This window comes from Oncorhynchus clarkii, chromosome 4 (genome assembly GCF_045791955.1).
Source record: "Oncorhynchus clarkii lewisi isolate Uvic-CL-2024 chromosome 4, UVic_Ocla_1.0, whole genome shotgun sequence".
NCBI lineage: Eukaryota > Metazoa > Chordata > Actinopteri > Salmoniformes > Salmonidae > Oncorhynchus > Oncorhynchus clarkii.
Genome location: NC_092150.1, coordinates 65,643,624 through 65,655,778, shown reverse-complemented (window position 1 = coordinate 65,655,778; position 12,155 = coordinate 65,643,624). Strand labels below are relative to the sequence as shown.

General features: G+C 44.2%; 1 protein-coding gene across 1 annotated transcript in view; it reads left to right on the top strand.

Moving 5' to 3' along the window:
* Nucleotides 1–11,543, top strand: part of LOC139407785 (exostosin-1-like) — a 249,541-nt gene extending 237,998 nt beyond the window's left edge. The window contains exons 11-12 of the mRNA XM_071151650.1: nt 2,015–2,186; nt 10,713–11,543. Of these exons, the coding sequence (XP_071007751.1) occupies nt 2,015–2,186; nt 10,713–10,898 (358 nt within the window). The 3' untranslated portion in view covers nt 10,899–11,543. The remainder of the gene's footprint in view (nt 1–2,014; nt 2,187–10,712) is intronic.
* Nucleotides 11,544–12,155: the final 612 nt, after the last annotated feature.

The following is a 12,155-nucleotide window of genomic DNA, read 5'->3' as shown; positions in this document are numbered from 1 at the left end:
CTAAGGCACGTTCACGTTCATCTTTGAAAGACAGGGTCCTGAAAAAGTGACGTTTCTTTTTTTGCTGAGTTTATATGTTTTACTCAGGAGTAGTCTATGTCTTTCAGTACAGTAAGTGCCATTTAGAAAACTAATCCGAATTCCTCACACCACTGACAGTTTTTGTATATAAGCAGCATAATAGAAAAGGAAATAACGTCTTTGTTTTTTTTCTTTTCTTTTTCCATAAAATATTTGATTGTAAATGCAATGCCTCAACACAATGAATACAAACTATTAAGCCATGCAGCAAATTGAATTGAGAAGTATTTTCCTCTCATGAGAGATTTGAAGTCATGTCTTATCGGGCAGTTGCAGATACACTACTCTCATGGAACATGTCATTGTTGTAATCTATTGTGTGGTTTCAAAATGCCTCTCTTATTCAGCTCTCAAGGGTCTGTCTACTGAGGCATTGTGATAATAGTCAAGTGGCAAGTGTTTCTACCATATTGTCACCAGTAGCAAGTGTAAAAACAATCCTATCAGATCAGCCTAATTAACAAATCTGTGTCATTAATTAGATAGCTATACTGTTAAAAAAAATCAACGCAAAATGCAACAATTTCAAAGATTTGACTGAGTTACAGTTAATAAATGTAAATCAGTCAGACAATCCCGTGGGTCGTGGTCTGTGGTTGTGAAGCCGGTTGGACATACTGCCAAATTTTCTAAAACAACGTTGGAGGCGACTTATGGTAGAAAAATGGACGTTCATTTCTCTGGCCATAGCTCTGGGGGACATTCCTGCAGTCAGCATGCCAATTGCACACTCCCTCAAAACGTGAGACATCTGTGGCATTGTGTTGTTTACAAAACTGTACATTTTAGGTTGGCCATTTATTGTCCCCAGCACAAGGTGTACCTGTGTAATGATCATCCTGTTTAATCAGCTTCTTAATATGCCACACCTGTCAGGTGGATGGATTATCTTGGCAAAGGAGAAATGCTCACTAACAGGGATGTAAACACATTTGTGCACAGAAGTTGAGAGAAATAAGCTATTTGTGCGAATTAAACATTTCTGGGATCTTTTCTTTCGGCTCATGAAACATGGGACCAACATGTTTACATGTTGCATTTATATTTTTGCTCAGTATACATTTCCCATCCAAAGATATCAACATGAACAAAGATATCAACATGAACAAAGATATCAGGCAGAGTGTGATATTCAGATCTGGAAAATGACAATGTTGACAAGATAACTGACAGCACATAGATCAATAGCTTTGCAGAGAGAAAGCCACAGAGTTTGTCTCAAAGGAAAGTCCTTGTGCTCATCTTTCCTGCACGGATGATACCGACATATGGTGCTGATGGCAGACCTTGGCTGTGACACTTCACCTTCACGAGGCTGAAAGTGATAGCTGGGCTGATGCTGTAGAGGCCAGGAGCCCAGCGGAGCTACCAAAGAGGAGGAGGAGCGATAAGGCACGAGTCCGACTGCCTCTGGATCTAAATAGAGTGGCCCACCCCGACTGACTGACGCCCATCCCTCAGCACAGACGTACAGGAAATGATGCGCCTGCCTTTGTCAGCCATACAGCCAGGGCCCTCAACATAATAAACAGACGGGAAATGAGACATGGTACAATCAGGGCTGCCAGAAAGAGAGGGGCGAAGTGTCTCACTCTGAGAAATTAAAACATCCGTCTTTGGGTGTCGTCAGGCGGGTGGATGAGGCCGCAAGGGAGGGTGGCTCTTCTCTGGGCTGGCTCCACTCATTCTGCCGGATGGCTCCACCAGACAGATTACCATCCATATTCTGTGACTCTCAGTGAATAGAAAACAACAAGGGACATTATCCAGAGAAATGGTGAACCTTCGGGAAATGGCACTGAGAATGGAATTAAGGAGATTTGATTTCCTGTGTAGTCACTGCTGTTTCCATTTGCAATATTGCACTATGCAGTATATCAATGTGGTGTCCTTTTATGAATGTATCCATCCCACTTTCTCTCTGTGTTTCTAGGTATTATCACTACTTGTACACTCACTACTTGCCATCCAGCCTTCTCACCATGGTGGACCAGATGGCTAACTGTGAGGATATCTTGATGAACTTCCTGGTATCTGCTGTCACTAAGCTCCCACCAATCAAAGTCACCCAGAAGAAGCAGTACAAGGAGACAATGATGCAGCAGGTACAGTAGATCTTCGTGGTAACAGTGTGTGTTTGCATGCGTTTGTGCGCCTGAGCGCATGCGCGTTTGACCTGACAATCCTAGCTTGTTGAAGATGCCATCCGCCGAAACCCTGTGTTTACCCGGCATAAATCACTAACCAACGGCCAATTTCAATAGACATCAGGTATCTAGTGCTTGGGTCAGGGCAAATTTCAAGCTTTGGCGGCGGTGCCGTTTGAGATTAGGGAGTAAGATTTGCGGTATCGTACCATGAGCATGGACTATTTATATTACATCAGATTGAAAGACTGTCATTCATATTCCATTTATCCAGCTCAATGTAACATCGATAGCTTTAGGCTACGACATGATGCTCGAATTTGCCCTATACACATCATGAGGTAGCCACAGCCAAGCCTACAATTGAAAGTTTAAGGCGTAGGTGCACACAGGTCATGAGACAAATTTGAGTAATCAAGGTGTCAGGCACTGACACATTTAATACCACCTTGCACGCTCTTGACTGCATGAAGTTGAGCTGGAGTGTAATTATTAGTCCAAAAAGTTGTTTTGCAACTAAAACAAGAGTTTCTATTGGACAAATTCAGATAGGTCCCTCCCTATTTTGTTCCCTTTGCTTCCGTTTAAGAAGTGTTTCGCAACATAACCAGGCGGAATGAATATAGCCATGATCACCCGCACACACAGTTCATTTTCATAGCAGCCACCTGTAGTATCATCACTTTGCGAGTTTTATAATTCCTTTTCCCATCTTTTTATTTATTTATTTTTATTTCACCTTTATTTAACCAGGTAGGCAAGTTGAGAACATGTTCTCATTTACAATTGTGACCTGGCCAAGATAAAGCAAAGCAGTTCAACACATACAACAACAAAGAGTTACACATGGAGTAAAATAAACAGACAGTTAATAATACAGTAGAAGGGTACGTCTATATACAATGTGAGCAAATGAGGTGAGATAAGGGAGGTAAAGGCAAAACAAAAAAGGCCATGGTGGAGAAGTAAATACAATATACAGTGGGGCAAAAAAGTATTTAGTCAGCCACCATTTGTGCAAGTTCTCCCACTTAAAAATATGAGAGAGGCCTGTAATTTTCCTCATAGGTACACTTAAACTATGACAGACAAAATGAGGGAAAAAAATCCAGAAAATCACATTGTAGGACTTTTAATGAATTTATTTGCAAATTATGGTGGAAAATAAGTATTTGGTCACCTACAAACAAGCAAGATTTCTGGCTCTCACAGACCTGTAACTTTTTCTTTAAGAGGCTCCTCTGTCCTCCACTCGTTACCTGTATTAATGGCACCTGTTTGAACTTGTTATCAGTATAAAAGACACCTGTCCACAACCTCAAACAGTCACACTCCAAACTCCACTATAGCCAAGACCAAAGAGCTGTCAAAGGACACCAGAAACAAAATTGTAGACCTGCACCAGGCTGGGAAGACTGGATCTGCAATAGGTAAGCAGCTTGGTTTGAAAAAATCAACTGTGGGAGCAATTATTAGGAAATGGAAGACATACAAGACCACTGATAATCTCCCTCGATCTGGGGCTCCACGCAAGATCTCACCCCGTGGGGTCAAAATGATCACAAGAACGGTGAGCAAAAATCCCAGAACCACACGGGGGGACCTAGTGAATGACCTGCAGAGAGCTGGGACCAAAGTAACAAAGCCTACCAACAGTAACACACTACGCCACCAGGGACTCAAATCCTGCAGTGCCAGACGTGTCCAGGCCCGTCTGAAGTTTGCTAGAGAGCATTTGGATGATCCAGAAGAAGATTGGGATAATGTCATATGGTCAGATGAAACCAAAATATAACTTTTTGGTAAAAACTCAACTCGTCGTGTTTGGAGGACAAAGAATGCTGAGTTGCATCCAAAGAACAGCATACCTACTGTGAAGCATGGGGGTAGAAACATCATGCTTTCGGGCTGTTTTTCTGCAAAGGGACCAGGACGACTGATCCGTGTAAAGGAAAGAATGAATGGGGCCATGTATCGTGAGATTTTGAGTGAAAACCTCCTTCCATCAGCAAGGGCATTGAAGATGAAACGTGGCTGGGTCTTTCAGCATGACAATGATCCCAAACACACCGCCCGGGCAACGAAGGAGTGGCTTCGTAAGAAGCATTTCAAGGTCCTGGAGTGGCCTAGCCAGTCTCCAGATCTCAACCCCATAGAAAATCTTTGGAGGGAGTTGAAAGTCCGTGTTGCCCAGCAACTGCCCCAAAACATCACTGCTCTAGAGGAGATCTGCATGGAGGAATGGGCCAAAATACCAGGAACAGTGTGTGAAAACCTTGTGAAGACTTGCACTGAAAACATTTGACCTCTGTCATTGCCAACAAAGGGTATATAACAAAGTATTGAGATAAACTTTTGTTATTGACCAAATACTTATTTTCCACCATAATTTGCAAATATATTCATTAAAAATCCTACAATGTGATTTTCTGGATTTTTTTTCTCATTTTGTCTGTCATAGTTGAAGTGTACCTATGATGAAAATGACAGGCCTCTCATCTTTGTAAGTGGGAGAACTTGCACAATTGGTGGCTGACTAAATACTTTTTTGCCCCACTGTAGCAAGTAAAACACTGGAATGCTTCATTTGCAGTGGAAGAATGTGCAAAGTAGAGATAGAAATAATTGGGTGCAAAGGAGCAAAATAAATAAATACAGTAGGAGAGGTAATTGTTTGGGCTAAATTAGAAATGGGCTATGTACAGGTGTTGTAATCTGTGAGCTGCTCTGACAGCTGGTGCTAAAAGCTAGTGAGAGACATAAGTGTTTCCAGTTTCAGAGATTTTTTTAGTTTGTTCCAGTCATTGGCAGCAGAGAACTGGAAGGAGAGGCGGCCAAAGGAAGAATTGGTTTTGGGGGTGACCAGAGACATATACCTGCTGGAGCGCGTGCTACAGGTGGGTGCTGCTATGGTGACCAGCGAGCTGAGATAAGGGGGGAGTTGAGTTAGCAGGGTCTTGTAGATTACCTGGAGCCAATGAGTTTGGCGACGAGTATGAAGCCAACAAGAGCGTAAAGCCAACGAGAGCGTACAGGTCGCAGTAGTGGGTAGTATATGGGTCTTTGGTGACAAAACGGATGGCACTGTGATAGACTGCATCCAATTTATTGAGTAGGGTATTGGAGGCTATTTTGTAAATTACATCGCCGAAGTCGAGGATTGGTAGGATGGTCAGTTTTACAAGGGTATGTTTGGCAGCATGAGTGAAGGATGCTTTGTTGCTAAATGGGAAAAGGTAAAGCGAAAAGCCAATTCTAGATTTAACTTTGGATTGGAGATGTTTGATGTGAGTCTGGAAGGAGCGTTTACAGTCTAACCAGACACCTAGGTATTTGTAGTTGTCCACATATTCTAAGTCAGAACCGTCCAGAGTAGTGATGTTGGACGGGCGGGCAGGTGCAGCAGCGATCGGTTGAGGAGCATGTATTTAGTTTTACTTGTATTGGAGTTGTATGGCATTGAAGCTCGTCTGGAGGGTTGTTAACACAGTGTCCAAAGAAGGGCCAGAAGTATACAGAATGGTGTCGTCTGCGTAGAGGTGGATCAGAGACTCACCAGCAGCAAGAGCGACATCATTGATGTATACAGAGAAGAGAGTCGGCCCAAGAATTGAACCCTCTGGCACCCCCATAGTGACTGCCAGAGGCCCGGACAACAGGCCCTCCGATTTGACACACTGAACTCTATCAGAGAAGTAGTTGGTGAACCAGGCGAGGCAATCATTTGAGAAACCAAGGCTATCGAGTCTGCCGATGAGGATGTGGTGATTGACAGAGTCGAAAACCTTGGCCAGGTCAATGAATACGGCTGCACAGTATTGTTTCTTATCGATGTCAGTTAAGATATCGTTTACGACCTTGAGCGTGGCTGAGGTACACCCATGACCAGCTCTGAAACCAGATTGCATAGCAGAGAAGGAATGGTGGGATTCGAAATGGTCGGTAATCTGTTTGTTGACTTGGCTTTCGAAGACCTTAGAAAGGCAGGGTAGGATAGATATAGGTCTGTAGCAGTTTGAGTCAAGAGTGTCCCCCCATTTGAAGATAGGGATGACCGCAGCTGCTTTCCAATCTTTGGGAATCTCAGACGACACGAAAGAGAGGTTGAACAGGCTAGTAATAGGGGTTGCAACAGTTTCGGCAGATCATTTTAGAAAGAAAGGGTCCAGATTGCCTAGCCCGGCTGATTTGTAGGGGTCCAGATTTTGCAGCTCTTTCAGAACATCAGCTGACTGGATTTGGGAGAAGGAGAAATGGGGAAGTCTTGGGCGAGTTGCTGTGGGGGTTGCAGTGCTGTTGATCGGGGTAGAGGTAGCCAGGTGGAAAGCATGGCCAGCCGTAGAAAAATGCTTATTGAAATTCTCAATTATAGTGAATTTACCGGTGGTGACAGTGTTTCCTATCCTCAGTGCAGTGGGCAGCTGGGAGGAGGTGTTCTTATTCTCCATGGACTTTACAGTGTCCCAAAACTTTTTTGAGTTTGTGTTGCAGGAAGCAAATTTCTGCTTGAAAAAGCTAGCCTTGGCTTTTCTAACTGCCTGTGTATATTGGTTTCTATCTTCCCTGAAAAGTTGCATATCACGGGGGCTGTTCGATGCTAATGCAGAACGCCATAGGTTGTTTTTGTGTTGGTTAAGGGCAGTCAGGTCTGGAGAGAACCAAGGGCTATATCTGTTCCTGGTTCTAAATTTCTTGAATGGGGCATGCTTATTTAAGATGGTGAGGAAGGCATTTAAAAAAAATAACCAGGCATCCTCTACTGACGGGATGAGACCAATACCGTTCCAGGATACCCCGGCCAGGTTGATTAGAAAGGCCTGCTCACTGAAGCTTCAGGGAGCAGACCGCTGACCCATTACGGATGCAGGCAATGAGGCAGTAATCGCTGAGATCTTGGTTGAAAACAGCAGAGGTGTATTTTGAGGGCAAGTTGGTGAGGATGATATCTATGAGGGTGCCCGTGTTTACGGCTTTGGGGTGGTACCTGGTAGGTTCATTGATAATTTGTGTGAGATTAAGGGCATCAAGCTTAGATTGAAGGAGGGCTGGGGTGTTAAGCATGTTCCAGTTTAGGTCGCCTAGCAGCACGAGCTCTGAAGATAGATGGGGGGCAATTGGTGTCCAGAGCACAGCTGGGGGCAGAGGGTGGTCTATAGCAGGCGGCAACGGTGAGAGACTTGTTTTTAGAGAGGTGGATTTTTAAATGTAGAAGTTCAAATTGTTTGGCTACAGACCTGAATAGTAGGACAGAACTCTGCAGGGTATCTTTGCAGTAGATTGCAACACCGCCCCCTTTGGCCGTTCTATCTTGTCTGAAAACTTGTAGTTAGGGATGGAGATTTCAGAGTTTTTGGTGGTCTTCCTAAGCCAGGATTCAGACACGGTTAGAACATGTGGGTTGGCAGAGTGTGCTAAGGCAGTGAATAAAACAAACTTAGGGAGGAGGCTTCTAATGTTAACATGCATGAAACCAAGGCTATTACGGTTACAGAAGTCCTCAAAAGAGAGCGCCTGGGGAATAGGAGTGGAGCTAGGCACTGCAGGGCCTGAATTCACCTCTACATCACCAGAGGAACAGAGGAGGAGTAGGATAAGGGTACGGCTAAAAGCTATGAGAATTGGTCGTCTAGAACGTCCGGAACAGAGAGTAAAAGGAGGTTTCTGGGGGCGAAAACATAGCTTCAAGGTATAATGTACAGACAAAAGTATGGTAGGATGTGAGTACATTGGAGGTAAACCTAGGTATTGAGTGATGATGAGAGAGATATTGTCTCTAGAAACATAATTGAAACCAGGTGATGTCATCGCATGTGTGGGTGGTGGAACTGAAAGGTTGGATAATGTATAATGAGCAGGGCTAGAGGCTCTACAGTGAAATAAGCCAATAAACACTAACCAGAATAGCAATGGACAAGGCATATTGACATTAAGGAGAGGCATGCTTAGTCGAGTGATCATAAGGGTCCAGTGAGTAGTGAGGTTGGTTGGGGTAATGGCGATTCAGACAGCTAGCCGGGCCATCGGTAGCAAGCTAGCATAGGATGGAGGTCTGTTTTTAGCCACCTCGTGCGTTTCCGTCAGTAGATTAGTGGGGTTATGTGTGGTAGAGGGGACCAGTCCAATTGGCAAAATAGATATCGTTATAGTGACCCAAGAAAAATTGTCCGATAGACCTATTCAGATAGCTAACAATTAGCGGGCCGCAGATGGGCGTTCAGGTAACGTTGCGATGGAGGGGCCAGTTGGATAACTCCCTCGGACAGATAACGTCGGTAGTCCAGTTGTGAAGGCCCGGTGGAGCTCCGCATTATCAGTAAAACGGGTCCGGATAGGTGATTGTAGCCCAGGAGTGGCTGATGGAACACTTCAGCTGGCTAGCTCCAGAATAATTTATGTTTGCTCCGGGATCGACGTAAGCCAATAGTCACACGGATAGAAGCTAGCTAGCTGCGAGATCCAGGTGTAAATGTCCAGAGCTTGCGGTTGAAATCCAGGGATATGGAGAGAAAAATAGGTCCGGTATGTTCTGGTCTGAGTCGCGTTGTACAAAACTGGCGATAGATTTTCGAGCTAAAGGTTAACTGATGACCACAAACCGTGGTTAGTTGAATACTAACGTTAGCCAGTAAACTGGCTAGCTCCTGGCTAGCTTCTGGCTAGCTTCTATTGTGGATTTCAGATTTGAGGTAAATAATACTTTTTTTTAAATTGATGAGGTGGTTTGCATGAGAGTGTTTTGAAGTTGAGTTTTTGGAAAAGAAAATATATTAAAGATACGTGAAGAAAGATGTAAATATATATATACACGGGACACGACAAGACGAGGACAAAGGACGTCTAACTGCTATGCCATCTTGGTATTGAGGAATCTTGGTATCTACACGCTTTCCTCCTCTCACCTTTTCCACCTTAGACTTCAGTGCACAACTCAACAGCTGTCTGTGACCAGGCGAAAAAAACCTCTCCATCCAAACATTCATACCATAACCGCTAACCGCTACATAGCCTACGTCGTTGTCACCATATTAACGGTCTAGTCAATCAACTAGAACTAACGCGTTAGTAAAATCACAATTCAAATCAAGTGTACATTCATGCAGTACAGTGTACAGCAAGCAGTTTAGCAGTTACTCTGGAGAAAAAAAAAACGAAAGCTTACCTTGACTTAAAAGATTTGCGCTGTTGGATAACCTTAGCCAGTTAGCTAACATAAATGGCATTCCTCTGTTTGAGTCAGGTTGTTGAGTAGAACAAATTAGTTGCATTAGCTAAGTGAAAGGTAAACTAAGAAGAATGATCCTTTGATTGGATGGACAACTTGTCAGTTCATAAAGCTCTGATAGGTTGGAGAACGTCCTCTGGAAGTCTTCATTATTACTACGTTTCTCCTAGGTTTTGTATTGTCAGTGTACCTAGATGACTGAAAATAGCTGTCCTGTGGCTACACCATGGTGCTACCCTAGAGGGTGCTGTTGAGGTTACTGTTGACCTGCATTGCAAAACCATGTGTTTTAATCAGCTATTTGGTGAAATTAATATTTTTTGTATGGTTTTATCTAAAAATGTTTAGTTATTTTATGTTTCACTACTTTTATTTTTATGAAATTTACTGAGTAGGATGGTTCTCCCATTACTCCTCTGAGGAGCCTCCACTGATCTCAATGTGCCTGCTAGTCTGAAATGAGCCTGAAATTGCAGCCAGAGGAGCAGCCAGACACAGAGCGAGCCTGTGATGCGTGCTGTGAGGTGGGATATGAGAGAGGAGCGATTGCAGTATTACACTCAGGAGCCTCCAGAGAGACATGGAGGCGGACCGAGGAGGCTGCAGCGCACCAACAGTCTCCCTGTGTGATTCCCCTTCTGGTTGGTGTGCACGGGCTGAGCCGGGGCCGGCCCACGTCAGGCCTGATTGATGGCCCAGCCCGGGGCAGCCCGATGACTCGCCTCTATCGGCTCTGTGATTAATGTCTTAATTGTGTAGGCAGCAGCGTACCAGTGGTGGATTTTCTCCCATCTCTCTCAACACATAGCATCTTCAGACCCTTTCCAGGCATGTTCTTCCACTGCAGTCAACGGTGCTGAAACATTTGTTTCCCTGCTTCAGGATCACACAGGAAAGTTAATCGGAAACAAGGGATGTTTGCTGGAGATTTTGGCCGGCACTTTATCAGTTGAATGGGAGTTAAAAGACAACAAAATATAACCTTTCTTACATGTAGTTTTATTTGTGTGTATGTATACAGTAAATATGAGCTGTTGTCCTAATACCCTGGGTTCCACTCCATTCAGCAACCTTTTTATGTATTTCCAGGCCGTCTTTGGAGGGAAAACAGTTTACGTCAGACGACACAGCTCTAATGTACCATCCTCCACACAGTACATGTGTCTGCTTTTAAACTGATGCAGAGTCAGTTCGTACCGTGACCTGTGTGGGGTTGATGTGCTGAACTGACGTATCTCCTCTGTCTGTGTGTCTGTCCACAGGGTTCTAAGACGTCTCGGTGGGCCGACCCGGACCACTTTGCCCAGAGACAGACGTGTATGAACTCGTTCAGCAGCTGGTTTGGGTTCATGCCCCTGCTGCATTCCCAGATGAGACTGGACCCTGTGCTGTTCAAGGACCAGGTCTCCATCCTGAGGAAGAAGTACAGGGACATCGAGAGGCTGTGAACCCAACACACACTCATACACACAGAAGAAACTTGAGTGGTGTGGGTTTGGGCCAAATCTCCTTCCCAGCTGCAAGTGAAAATAACTGCTTTTTTTGACCAGCCTGTTCAGTCAGTCAGACTGTCCGAACAATAAGTGAAATCTCTACAGAGTAATTTATGATGAAATATGCAACACCAGGACCGTTATCCTGAGGTAATGATCTTGGCTATTGAAGATGATTCATCTTCAATGTCAGTGAGTTGGACTGTGTCGATGTTGTCGTCATTGTTGTCAAAAAAATAATATTGTGACTTTTCACACGCTTCAACACCAGACAGATTGTCGTTGTCAATTCCTTCTCTGACAGAGAAACCAGGAAGTGAGGTCACAAAAGCCTGCAATGTGCACTCCTGTTTGGTTTCAGATATTTTCTGTGGCAGTGTGATCTTAAACAAAAATGAACACAGTGCATTGTGTTTGTCCTCCATGACATCTATAAAGTTTTTCTCTAACATTGTATATGTTGCTTTCCATTATTCATTTCTGGGGCTTATTGGGCTTTCAATTTGGAATTGTTCGATTTTTTTGCGGGGGGGTTGCTTCATTCTCCTATGCGCTTTAAATTGCCAAAAAAGCTAATCTGATAAAAGATGCTGAAATGTATACAGCCTATTGTATTTATTCTCTCTGTTTCAGCGATGATGGAGGTATACAACCTGTTTAGAAGGAATTACTACCATGTTCTTCTGCCTTGGTGAAATGTTAAATATGCAAAAGTTGAACAAACAACTCTTCCCATCAAAGACCACCTCAGGACACCATCCTGATTCTCTACATCTGTTTGCTGTTGTCCTCCAGATTGTCAGTCTAAATGCTGGAGACATGCCACTCACTGTGACCCTGCCTAGCTATAAACAGGGTGTGGGTTTCTGCATCTGCTGGTGGATTTACGAGGTAGACATTGGATACTAGGTAGATAGTGCTTAGCCACGGGGGTAGGCGTGGTGATGCTACTGACAGGCATCTTTGAATTCTGTTCGAGGTTTGAAGCATCTTTCATCATGTCCCTCCAGAGAACCAACCCCCCCCCCCTCCCCCCCACCACCACCACCACCCACAGCTCAGCTGGGTCTGAGAGGAGGAGGAGACTGGCCTCTGCATGGTACTCCCTGTACACCCCTCGTCTCCCTCTCACATCCAATAATGTTTACATGTTTACCTGATTATTGTTGTACTACAATACCTCTGAGCATCAAAGTCTCAATGCCTGCTGGA